Source organism: Pleurodeles waltl, chromosome 3_1, assembly GCF_031143425.1.
Source record: "Pleurodeles waltl isolate 20211129_DDA chromosome 3_1, aPleWal1.hap1.20221129, whole genome shotgun sequence".
NCBI lineage: Eukaryota > Metazoa > Chordata > Amphibia > Caudata > Salamandridae > Pleurodeles > Pleurodeles waltl.
In genome coordinates this window covers 793699125-793712744 of record NC_090440.1, presented here as the reverse complement: position 1 = coordinate 793712744, position 13620 = coordinate 793699125, and the positions used below count along the sequence as shown (strand labels likewise).

At 37.9% G+C, this 13620-nt stretch overlaps 1 protein-coding gene across 2 annotated transcripts in view; it reads right to left on the bottom strand.

Annotated features, from left to right (window-relative positions):
- Positions 1 to 13620, bottom strand: part of DENND5A (DENN domain containing 5A) — a 298910-nt gene that overhangs the window by 38721 nt on the left and 246569 nt on the right. For both annotated transcript variants that reach the window (XM_069223636.1, XM_069223637.1), the window contains 2 exons: positions 11333 to 11514; positions 8291 to 8373 (listed from right to left, as the gene is read on the bottom strand). In XM_069223636.1, coding sequence (XP_069079737.1) covers positions 8291 to 8373; positions 11333 to 11514 — 265 coding nt within the window. The remainder of the gene's footprint in view (positions 1 to 8290; positions 8374 to 11332; positions 11515 to 13620) is intronic.

Sequence of the window (13620 nt, the reverse complement as noted above, 5' to 3'; positions counted from 1 at the left end):
AGGTCCCAACGGGTAATTATTGTGGCCAGTGGGCACAAATGGTTGTCATGCATGTTTTATAAACTCCTCATTGGGTTTTAAAGCAAGCAGACCCGACCCTCATTATATCCAGACACAGCACACAGGGATTGTCACTACATACGGCGTGGGGATGCTGTGTCAGGCATTGTTAAAACATTCCACCGCCAGCTGCAAATGAGCACCTCTCTCTCCTCTCTAATTGCACACATTTACAAGATTTCTTGTTAGGTCCTAGATCACCATGCTCCAAAAGGTTCTCGTATGCTATTTACAATGAAATTTGGAAGCTTTCTCAAATGGAAACTGCTGCTTGTTTAAGGCAAACAGATCAGGCTAATTTGGAAAAAGCACTGGCTGTTGTTGATAACAGAATTAATACAAATGTCCACTCTTACACATTAAACAGCATAGTGTCTTCTGCAAATTGACATCATACAAAATAACATGTCTTTTTTACAGCTTGGACAGAGTCTGCTTAGATCTATCATGTGTTCTTGCCTTTTAATTTATCATGCAAACAACAGATACTGGCAAAGAAGGATTCCACCTACACAATGCTTAACAGACAAGTTGACTTTCTCAGTGACCGAAACACCGTCAGCAGTATGGCTAACACAATGAGTTATCTCTCTGTCAATTTCCACCTTTCAGTTCACATCATATTTGAAACACTTTCCAATAGGCAGATTTGTACTTGCTGTGGTAGCATAGGTTTCACTTGTACGCATGATATTAGTGTAGCTAGTTCGTGGTCTTCCACTCCAACATTTAATGTTAACTTTGACAAGCTGAGCAGACTAAAAGCACTATTGTTTCAGAAACAAGTGGCGCTTACATCTGCCCATAAAACCTTTGAATCGCAAGTTGCATGGTCATCCTCTGAAATACAGATGCTTTTAAATACCAACTTTCCAAGACGCTTCAGTGAACTTATGAGTCACATTTTTAATGCTTTCAACAACACAGGTGTTGTGCATTTTTAAGATGATTGGGTTTGGTTTTGTCAGCACCTTCCAGACTGTTTTCAGAGTGATTCCATCTTTTATGCACTCCTTGTTTTCGAGTGTGTTTGGAGGCATACCACTTGTGTTGTTCTTAATTGGTGGTATTTTGTTACTACTTTTTTTACTCTACAATGGATGTCCCATTCGAAACAAAATGGTGATGGAACTACCTCATGTTCAGCTGTGTCCTGAGTGCATGATAAAGTACTTTTTAGCATCTTTGTTGGAGGAACTAAACGACAACTGTCTTCGTCTTTCCAGCCAGTATGATACTACTGTGTGCAGCCTGTGTTCTGCTGTCTTTGCTGCTCTTTCGAGTGTGCACTGGATGTGTTTTGCAAAACAATTAGCACTATCTGAATCTGATAATTTTCCAGTTGACGGCTTATCTAGGAAGTTTTCCTATGAGACTATGATTGCTTCAGGATGCCTTTTATGAGCCCTCTTACATAGATATGGAAGCTACGGCTCCAGGATGCCCTCCATTTGGCTCACCCACTGTGGGCATTGCACTGGACGCTACATCCTCGTCGGAGGCTGAGGCTCTCAATCACATCTGTTCCTTTGACTTACTCACCGAAGCTCTAGTGGTTCTGTCGTCTGCAGATGCGGGATCCATTCCATTGCCATTAACAATAAGGTTGACCACATGGCAGCCTCTATTGACTTTTAAAATTTGGTCCTTGTTTTTAAGAAAATTGTTATGTTTTAAATGGCTCATTTTATTATATGGTTGGTTTGCTCTGCTTGCTGATGTGAACATTTTATTTCTTTTAGTAATTTTTGAATATTTTAGAATCTGTCTTTATCACTGGCTTTAGTTTATATTTTATATTTTATGGATTTTAGTTGCACTGCTTTGAACAACCACATTTTATACGCATTTCTTGCATGATACTCTTCTAGGAATATGTGATAAGATTTGCTTGCTTAGTCTTTGCATGACATATAATCAGTACTTTCTGTTCAAAGCTAGGAACACTGTACACAATATCCTAGTTCTTGTGTTGCCATTCAGATGACAGCTTCTAACATCTAGAAAAAACACTGCATTAGAGCTGTGCTTCCAACACAGTATGGCTTTATTATATAAGTGGTGCACTGACCGGAAAGGGGCACAGTGCATTCTAGTCACAACCATTCAGGGACAATGCTGTGTTCGACATGGAGCTCTGCTGGCGCTAAGCTACCAGCTTCTCGAAATCATTGCCATCTACACAGCAGGCCGACACTATCTCCTGGTATGGGGCTATGGTTAATCCTTTAGATTGGGCCAGGCATACGAGCACACCTGCTATTCTGAGGGTTATGTAGGAACCTCTAGAACTTCTAGAACACATTTACCATGGTTGAATAACATAACACTGGTAACTTTTCTTTTCTTTCATATGCCTAGTGATCACAGCTCATTCTCTTTATGCAAGATTATGATTGTTATTCTTGTGCTTCGCCTGGGCATGCAGGAGTAATACAAGGAAAGGGTCCACACCTTCCCTGAGGAGCCAGAGTGTCATGTTTAGGTTGCCATAATCACCTTCCACCCCGGTTGGTTCAGGGGTACAGATGAGGCACTGTGAGCTAGCGAGGAACTGGGCCAATAGCTCTTGATGGTGTGGATGGAGTCAGTCCCCCACATACTGAAGTTCTGTTGTCTTAAAACACAGCCCTATTACCTTAGTAGGAACAGCACAACAGGCAAAATCTCACATTCACATTCGGATCATGTGGAAAACTTTTTAAAAAACTGAAATGTTTTGTTATGTTACTATTATTTATATTGCGCGCAACACACCTGAGAGAGGTATCTGGGTGTAGGGACCTATAAACAATTAGGCAGCAGTCACAAAAAATCCACTAAATAGTTCTGTTTTAAGTAGCTCCCTGAAGTTAAAATGGTCAAGGCACTAGTGTATATGAACAGGAAGGGCATTCCAATAAGTGCGGCCCAGGTGGGAGAAATATTTACCCCCAGACTGAGACTTCTTAAACCGAGGAACTGCCAGGAACATCTTATCAATCGATCTTAGGGCTTTTCCTAGACAGTAGAGGGTGAGGTTTGAAGATATTAGTGAGGCCCCTTTTCCAAGAGTGCTTTGTGAGTGATACAACAGAATTTGAAAATTATCCTTTTACGTACAGGTAACCAATATAGAGAACGTAAAAGGGGGAGGGGTTGATGATGACCTTGTAGGTACATTACAAATGAGGCGGGCTGCCGTACTTTGCACCACCTGTAATTTAGTTAGCAAGGACTCATTGATGGAGGTGAGTAAAGCATTGCCATAGCCCAGGCAAGGTTTAGACTAAAGTTTTCCTTGTTGAAAGTGGAAGAAGAGTAAATCCCCCCCCTTAACAAGTGTAACAAATGAAAGCACATCCCCGTTGTGTAGCAAACCTGTACTTTCATAGTGAGGAATTGGTCCAAATACATCCCTAGGGTTTTGACAATCATTTCTGGGTGGGGAGCATGGCCAAGTTCAGATGGCCACCAATTGGGAGTCCATATATTGGAGGCCCTCCCAAATAGCATGATCTCTGTTTTGCTGTATTATGCTGGAGGCAACTCTCTGTCATCCAGGCAGCGATGGCTCTCAAGCCAGTTCCACAGCATTCTTTCACTGTAGTTGACTCACAGTCACATGAAAGCAGTAGCTGTAAGTCACCCGCATAGGAGTACAGTCCCAACTCATGCGATTTTACTATCTTTGCCAGGGGTGTCACAAAGATATTATATAACGTAGGGCTAAGGCACAAACCTTGGGACACCCCTCTGTCAAGCAGTACAGTATGAGATCTGAAAGATCCTAAGGTCATAGTCTGCGTTCAATTGGTAAGGACGTCTCCAAACCTTTGTAGGGCTGAGCTGCAAATACCACATTCCCTTAGTCTTTGAAGCAAGCGAGAGTGCGATACAGTGTCAAATGCTGCTGACAAATCAAGTAGTACTAACATGATGGGGCTATTAGCATCTGAGGAGCATCTTATATGGTCGGAGACGGCCACTAAAGTTGTCTCAGTGCTATGGACTGGTCAAAACCCTGGTTTTGAGGAGTGTAGGAGCTGATTTGCTTCTAAATAATCCATGAATTGCTTGTTTACAAGGCCTTCCATTAACTTACCCAATAGGGGAGAAGCGAACTAGGACAGTAGTTATTTAAGACATATGGTGCCAGATTTTTTATTTTTTATTTTTTTTATGGGAATCACCTCTGCTGCTTTTCAAGCTGAAGAAAATGGTCTCCTCAATACCCACCTCACATATTATACCCCATAGTCTACACCTATTCAACTTGTTGAAGGCTGATATGAGGTCCATTAAGGCCAACTCTCCTGATCCACCCAGAGCATACACATATTTGTGGATGATCAAATGTAAGTTCATACATTGTTCTATCACTCCTTTTCCTTGACAGAATCCATACTGACAGTGAACAATATTTTTTTTGAACCTGCCCAATCAATAATTCTTTCCATTAGGAGTCTGACAATTATTGTAACCAAGGAGTCAATTAGAGATATTGACCGGTAACATTTGGGGGGGTCACCTCTGTTTTCCTTTTTCAAGGCTGTGAAATTTGTTGATGTAGACCAAGTGCTAGGTATATTAGTGGAGCCTATCAAGTTAAAAACATTACATAAAGGTGGGGCCCAAAAATCAGGGCTATTCTTAAGGGCTAACAGGACTTCCTGCAAGCTAACATTCAGCCTGACTTCCATGACTGTCATAACATTTTGCTGTTTAATCCGGGTCATAGATAGACTTGAAATGTTCAATACATTTATCTTAATGGATGCGGACAAATAGGATGTTCACTTTCACGGAACTGGGTAGGTAACCTTAGTAATAACTTCCCTAAATCATGGATTAGATAATTCCAGGCTTTTACTTGTAGTACGGGTTTTCTGTTTTAGAGAAGCTTTCTGCTTACTTGATTATCTGCCACATTTGTTGGGTGCATTAGAGCCTGTCTTAATCTACAGTGTGCTTTGTTGCATTACTTATCAAACAGGCACCAAGATCCTATTTAAAACATACCAAGGTCCTATTTAAAACAGGTACACTCATCGTGCTACAGATAACATGTGCAAAAGATTCATAACTAAAGAATATCATCATGTCTGCAGGTGACTCCTCTAAGCAAGCCAAGATCTCATTTAGACCCAAAGATATAACATTTTTGTGACACCGTGAGTGTTTTTGTCAAGCGTCAGTGAGGGGGCTACTGTTATTGGTAACGGTTTCAGTTCATAACCCTATTGGTCTTAATGTTACATGGGCAGGATGACAGCTTGAAACTGATTATTAAAGGTTTATGATTGGTAAACGTACTTGGTTGTACTATGAACTTCTGAAGGTTTCTCAACATTCCCTTTTTCTCTAAACATAATTAACAATACTGCTATAACCTCTAAAGGAGAAAGTTGGCAGTCTATTTCAACTGAGACATATAGGGCCTGATTACAACTTTGGCGGAGGGGGTTAATCCGTCCTAAATGTGACGGATATCCTGCCCGCCATATTACAAGTCCATTATATCCTATGGAACACGTAATACGGTGGGCGGGATATCTGTCACATTTGGGACGGATAAACCCCCTCCGCCAAAGTTGTAATCATGCCCATAGTATCAACAGTCCAGGTGTTAGTTCGTGGTTGAGTAGCTCGGGCAAGGGGGGAGCCCGGCACTCAGAGCCCTGCATCTTGAAAAGTGCCAGCCATCAATCCAGGCACCTCCACCCTCCTGTATGCTGCATGTTGGGAGGGGCACAGGCAGCACCGCAGACACTGGAGTTGTGATGGCATGATCTAGCTGCGCTCTACTATGCTGCTGCTTAAATGGGGAGTGCAGGACGGCACCAAAGTGAAGAGAGTCACAGCAGTGCGACACACAGAGGAGTGGGGAATGGCCTGATCCTGATGGCCCAAAAAGGAGGTATGAGCCAAATGCAACCTAGCTTCCCAGCTTGCCAGCAGCACTAAGGGGTGAGGAAGTCACAAAGTTGCTTCTGTGGACAGAAGCAGAACTGCCGACGATCCAGCTCTAAAGATGATGTTGGGTGCAGAGCAGCCCACGGTCATCCCTTAATGCCAGGAGAGCAGCTTGGGAGTCGCAGGCCAGCCACTGGGGAAGTGAATCTGCTCATTCACCAGCCCTGTGGAAGAAGATGCCTGATGCAGCCCAGGGTCTGTCCTTCAATGTCATCGTAATGGCAATGTGATTGAATATCCAGTTGAAGTCGGGCTGACACTGCTGCCTTTATTGTACTTCATGGGCACAATTCAGTGGGTGAATGGCCAGGACCTGGTTGTGATTTATACAGAGTGTCATCCCTAGCCTAAAGAGCTTGTCACAGCGGCCATCTTGGTTCCCTGTTGACCTGTGTTGGAAAAAGACACAGAATGCTGGCAGCATGATAATTGCCCACAGGTTCCTGCTTCCTATGTCCACATGCCAGAAATGACTCAATGCCATGTTACTATGACTTCCTCATCGTCACATTCTAGCATTTGTAATTAATACACACAAAATATTGTTTCTCTCTCTCTGTAAAGAGTGCCGATGTGCCTTGTAGTTATGTTCAAATATACCATAGGGAGGTAAACGAAGGCAGAAATTTTAAAAAAATTGAAAATACAGTTTAAAAATATTTTTATGTTTAAATAGTAATGTAAATTCATTTTAAATGTAGAAGAAAATAAAGGAAAATGCTACAGCACTTAATTTAACAATACATCTTTAATTATTGGAAATACATTAAATGAAACTATTTTTCTAAAGTTGAAATTTAAAGAAAACCTCACGCCTAAGGAAAAAAATAATGTTTTACAATGCATTAAGAATTCATTAAAGTGAGGTACAGACTTAATTAAAATTAATTTAGTTATATTTTAAGAAAACATTGTTACAATAATGTTTAAATTCAAAATAGGGCATTAAAATATTTTATAATGAAATAATAAATCTGTACTATTTTTATATGTTTGCACATTATATTATATTAATTTATATTTGTAACTGTTTTAAATAAATTAATTTAATTTAACATTATTTACTAGCACGGTTTATTTTACTTCCCTACTTCCATTATTTTCTTTGGGAGGGTGTGCAGTTCTAATGATTGGCCATGTGTGATACTGAACGTACTGTTTGCTTGTTGTTTTTTTTGTTTTTTTCTTTAATAGTACTCGTATTTTGTGACTAGGCAAAGTAGTAAACCTTTTTAAAGAGTAAATTACTCAAAAAGTGTAAATTGCCTTAGTGAATCAGGCCTATAATGTGGACAGTCATTGGAGTTGATGTTGTAAGTGTAAAATTTGATAGAAACATTTTGGCTCTCGGTTTTAAACTAAAACATATTACTGGTTTGGTGCAATCTGTGCAGAGTTATGTATTTAGAATAGGCTATTTTATGTGTCCTAACTGGAAGAAATTGTGCAAATGCAACAATAAAGTACAATAAAGTTGGACACTGTGCTTTTTCATACATTATAACCTTTTGCAAAGGACAAAAGTTAAAATCAAGTACAAAACACCTATTGCTGGGTTAAGACTATAATTCAGCGGGTGCTGTTGTGTCTGAATCTATAGCAACACTCTGAATGAGGCAGTTAGCTGGGAACACCACACTGATCATTAGTAAATCTCAGACTCGCACCATCCCAAACTCTGTGCCTAAGATGCTACCCTATTACTCTGGCTGTTGGCAGACTTTGCTTTTGTTGCTTACTGAAAATAGATGCAATTGATTTTTAACCGTGTCTGTTTGTTTAATTGTGTCAGAACGTATTAATTTGGTATTTGACATGTAGGAGTTTTTGGCATCCTAATGCGTGTTAGAATGGTGCACGTTAATTATGTTGTAACTAGTTGTGCACAGCTGCATTACCTTGTGAAGAATATGTAGGTCATGTGTTGGAATTCCCCTTTGGGGGCCACTGCAGTCTATCATCCTTGTACAGTTGATAAAATGAGTGCCACTGAGCTGTGCAGCGATGGCGCTTATTATTTGCTGTGCTATGTAAGAGCTAAAACCTGAAGTCGAAAATGTCATGTAAAACTCAAACTTTCATCACTGCATTCCAACTTTGCCAGCAGACAGATATTTACTGTTCAGTTCTGCATGTTGGTACAGGCATCTATCTATTTGAAACAGCTACAGCAATGAGGGGCTGGATGTGCTTATTGCATGCAGGAAAATGACAACAAAGGACATTACTTTGTGCAAGAAGTCTACTGGCTACATTTAGTAAATATAATCCTCACCTCCTTTTCTGGTTTATGGAAATGCTTTACTATGCCATTCACAGCCTCGCCGATTGCTTCTTGGATCTGGCCGGTATTCAGCTCTGTAAAATAGAAATTATTATTATTATAGTATAAACAATGTGTGACTTACAAGATTTAAGCTGTATAATAGTTTACCCATCATATCAAATAATATCATTTTTTGCCACACTATTGACTATGCATTTTTAAAATAAAAGTATCCATTCACAAAAGCATTTAAGTGGAAAGTGTTACTGCAGGAGTACTATTTAATATATTCTTGGATGCCTCTGTGATTCGCCAACCAAATTGTCCTACTACCAATTAGTAAAAGTGCAAAGGGGACACAGATTTTTCCATCTGTACTAACTGTTTGTATATATTCCCCGGATATTTCAGATGTTTTAGGGCAATTCACACAATCATTCAATAGTATTTAAAAGAACACTAAAGGAATAGTACTTTCTCTCCTCCAAAATGCCCATGTGAATAGGGCGCTCTGTGAATTTAATTACAGTTATGTATGCTTTCTTTATCATCATTGTACAAAAAATGAGAAAGTGATCTGTGAGCTCAACTTTAAGCTAGCTTTGGAAGCCTTCATAAAAGATAAAATAATAATATACAAGCTGGAGTCATTACCTCTGCCCTGTTTGGTTTCCATTTGCTTCTTATTGAAATTGTATAGATGTTTTAATGAATATTCAAATAAATCCCTTTTTGATTGACTGCTCCTTTCTTACAAGGCTTACCTCACTGTAAGGAAGCTTTACCAACCTGTGAACGAGGTGTAGTCAATAGGTCTCCTGCTTGGCTGTCAGCGTTTTGTTTTTGTCAATGCTTGTTTTTCATGTTTTTGAGAATTATTCCTAATTTCACCTCCATGGCTACATTACAGAATCCAGCTTGTTTTGGCTGACAGAATATACTAGACTGCACACCTTCTTTCATTGACTATACAACATTCCTAGACATTACTTTAGAGTAAAAACTGGACATACATGCCTACTTTAACACACAAGCAAAAAGCGTCCAACATTACTAAAGATGTCTCTGGAATATTAAATCCTACATCAGAGAATCGAATATCAAATCAAAAGTTCAATTCCTAGTTGTCTCAAGACTTGACTATGGGGTTTCCATTCTATCTGGGATTCCTAAGACCCACATTCTCCCACATGAAGTGGCAATACACGTTGCACCTCGTTAATTTCAGGAACCACATACTTTAAATGCATCATCCCTATACTCATCAATTTTCAAAACCTACTCACTGAAGCAAGAACATCTTCAAGCACAAAACCATCCACATGAATGGCTCTGTGCACAATACAGCTAATGTACACAGTGCCGTTCATACAGACACAACAAAGTACCTAACTAAAAAAAGTCTGAAGCCTTCAACTCACTCCAGAGCATTACATCCTGATTTCTAGACATTTCTCTTGCTAGAAAATAATTACTTCTCTCTGTATCCTTCACAAAAAGTCCTGCAAAAATCTGGAACTCAATTCCACGTAAGATCCAGACAAAACCAGCTACAATTATTTTAATAAAGTGTAGGAAAGACCTGAAAAAACTCAAGCTTGAACAGAATTCTGAAATCCTGACTCTCCTTGTTAACGATCTACCTTATCAGCTCACCTGAATTCTTACGTGTTCCTTTTTAAATGTAAATATGTGCACATTTTATACCGCTGTCTAATCCTCATATCATTGTTCATACATAAAGGGGGGCTTTTATACTGCGATCTATAGTTATGTTTTATTGGCAGCCCTTTGGTGTGGTGGGCACTATGTAAAATTGCTAATAAGTAAATCATTAAATAAAATGGTTGCTCGACATATTTGTACCACCAAACCTTTTGGGGTCTTTTGAATGTACTGTATGAGATTTTCTGAGTCTGGTAAACCTATTAGATAGTGTTCCTCTATTGCATTTAATGACAGAGGACATTTGCCACACCAATTGTATGGTTAATGTCTCCCACTAATGCATTTCCCCAGCAATTTCGGAAAGTATTATCTAATTAGAAACATTTCTCTCTGCAAGTCAGATTGTTTCATGCCCATCATCATCTTTTGTTTACTTTTACACCTTCTTCTTAACTGACCCATCTCGCTTATCACTCTCATCTAATGCATCTCTTCTTTATCTTCTTCCAATCCACAGCATTCACATTTCTATCAAAGCAGAAGGAGTTGGCCTTATCTCGTAGAAAACTGCTTGAATTATATATTTAATACCTTTATCTCAAATGCAGCTTTCAAGGAACTAAGCTGAACCATGAGTGAACTAATATGATTAGATCTTCCATAAAAAAAAAAACTCGGATCTGTGTCGTTACGGCAGCTTTTCCTACGGAAGATTACTATGTGCAAGCCTAAGGTCCTGATTCATGTTTAATAAAAAAATAAAACTGTTATTTAAAAAGTAGCCCTTCAGAGGATGAATACTGATCAACAGATTTAAAGAAGCATCTAACTGACAAGACTTATTTATTCTGCTTCCAGATCAAGAGCATATGTAACTGAATGACTTTACATAGCAATCAGTTATTAATGCAAATAACAGTGTCACAGTTGGAAATACGGAATACATTTATGGTAATATACATACGATTTACATGTTAGGACATTGCTACAGAATGTATAGCGAGGAAAGATGGTAATGACAAAACACAATATGTGTACACATATATTTGGCTTGGAAGTAAATTTGAATAGCCAATAACTGAAACAGTAAATAGAACTTCAGGGCACGCTTGAATGCTGGTAGCGATGGAGGGTAACTGAGCTCAGAGAGTATTCCTAAAGCAGGAGCCCAAGTAAGTAGAGAAAGCAGAAATAAAATGAAGTATAGTTGGACTTGGACACAGATAGAACGTAAAGGTTGGCCAAGTACAGTGTTGCAATACGTGAATAGTGTAAGAGAGTCGGCAAGATAAGGTGCAGATTGATCACTGACAAATGTAAAGACTAAACAAAACAGTTTAAATCTTGGTCTGTAATAGTTATCATATCACTAGGTTAATTTACTTGGTCTGTTGTTTGGCGATATTGTGACAAATCTTCGGATCATACTTGGTGACTGTTGCAAAGGGGGCGTTCTGCATTGCCTTTCATCTATTTCCATATGCGAGGTTAGTAACTCTCCAACCAAAATTCTCTCTAAACTCCCGTCATCCGTTCCCTTTCCCAGCCACCTCCCACATGGGAACCTATAAATAAAAAAAAAAGAAACATTAATGCAGTTTTACCAGAGATTTGGGTAAAGCCATCCATAATCCACAAAGATTTCCAAATATATAATAAATAAGGCCCTTTTTGCAAAATTACACATTTAAAATAAAGCATCAAAGGACTCGTATTTCATCCTTAATTTAACAGCAGTAAAAGAAATAATGTTTAAGTAAAGTTAGACATAAATATTCTGACATTTGTAATCCTAAATTCATTTGTAAATCAATATCCCAGGAAACCTGTTATTCAGATTCGATATTACCTCAGTATTTGGTTTGGGTCTGGGAAAACTATTTGGTTGTATTTCCTAAAGTAATAATGATGCACTAAAGGACATCATCATTCCACATGGGATGATAAATAAAGATTAACACATTGCAGGTGAACAGCTTTAGGGGATATATAATTGTGTTAATAATTATCAGGTAATTTAAATCTGGCTTGTAATTTCTGAACAATAAAAGAAATATCCTCTCAAGTAATTTTAAAACTGACAGGATACCTTTAGCTTCCCAGTTTTCAAAAAAGATCTTTTTAGTATTTACCATACCAAATTAAGAAAGAAGATAATGAAGCAACAGGAACAATTACAGAATAATAATTCTCTTAGTATCTCATGTGAGTGCTTTTCAAATGTTAGTTTTAAGAGAAGACCAGTAAGACATATGACTACTCTTTAACAGCAAACCTCAGTAATCCAGGTGTATTAATATCAAACTACTTTGAGAAATTATTTACTTCATAGGTATGGAGCAAACAGCACACTAGTCTAATAGAAAAGAAGGCTTTCAATGAAATTAAGAAATCTTACACTAGAATCTATATAAAGTGTTTTCAACTTTGTTAAGGCAATTCAGGGAAATGTATTATTCAAGCACCATTTTGTTTCTAGGGCCTTAAAAACAAATTTAGGAAACTAAAAAGGGAGAAAGAAGAGTAATAATAAAATATTGTTAAGACTTCCCCACCAAGACAAGAGGCAATTAAAGAAGTAAACTTCTGCTGATATTCTATCACATTACAGAGTTTTTTATTTCGATCCACAAAAACACAGAATACAGAATATTTACTACCACTGTATCAAAAATGTAAGTATAGATAGATAGGATGATATTCACTAATCTCAGCTCCATATCAATGTACCTTTATGATGCACATCATCAAGGAAGGTAGATGGCAATATATATCATCAAGGCACATAGATGTGGTGTTAAGAATAGTGAATCTATACTTACCTATATATACTTACCTTGATATCACAGTGGTAGTCAGTGTTCTGGATTCAATATTTTTGTAGGTCAGAATAAAAATATCAATATTTTAACATACACAATTTCTCCCTAATAGACAACAGGTTAATATTAATGGTGTTTAACAGCTCTAGAAAACCCTATACCAAGCACTTTATCTTCTGGGAGCGCCACTGGAAATTAGAACAATCGTATGTGTATCTTATACATAGATCTAAGTAGTTACACTTGAGTTCTATTGAAGTCGAGTTTTTTATGCACCTACACGAGTATAGTTATATTTTGTTAGGGGTGAGGCACTACTCATAGTTTGAAAAACATAACAGGTATAACATGTCATCAGCATATGGCAAGAGCTTCACTTCCTCTTTAGGAAACTTAATCCATGCAACTGCTTCTAAGAATGGTTCTAGACATAAAATGAATAATAAAGGAGGTAATGGTCACTTCTGTATTGTAGCACAATGCAAACCAAACTAAGGTGAAATAGAACCACCTGGTTTACAATTTGTTTAAAATATAAATTATAAATTATTTACCATATTTTAATATATCAATTAATTACTATAAATTATCTTAATAAACGAAAGACCAAAACCATAGCAGTGTAACACTTTGAATATAAATAGCCAATTAATTGTAACAAAAATATTTTTTGCATAAAGTAGAAAGTCATCCAAAAGCAAATTGGTAAAAGCACATTTTTAGGTAATATTTGAAAATATTCTGAAATTATTAGATGTTAACCTACCCATAACAAATCCAGATTGATCATACCTAATTAAATAACAGAATTACAAATCTAAATTTGTTGGTGGTGTGTTAGCAAAGAAT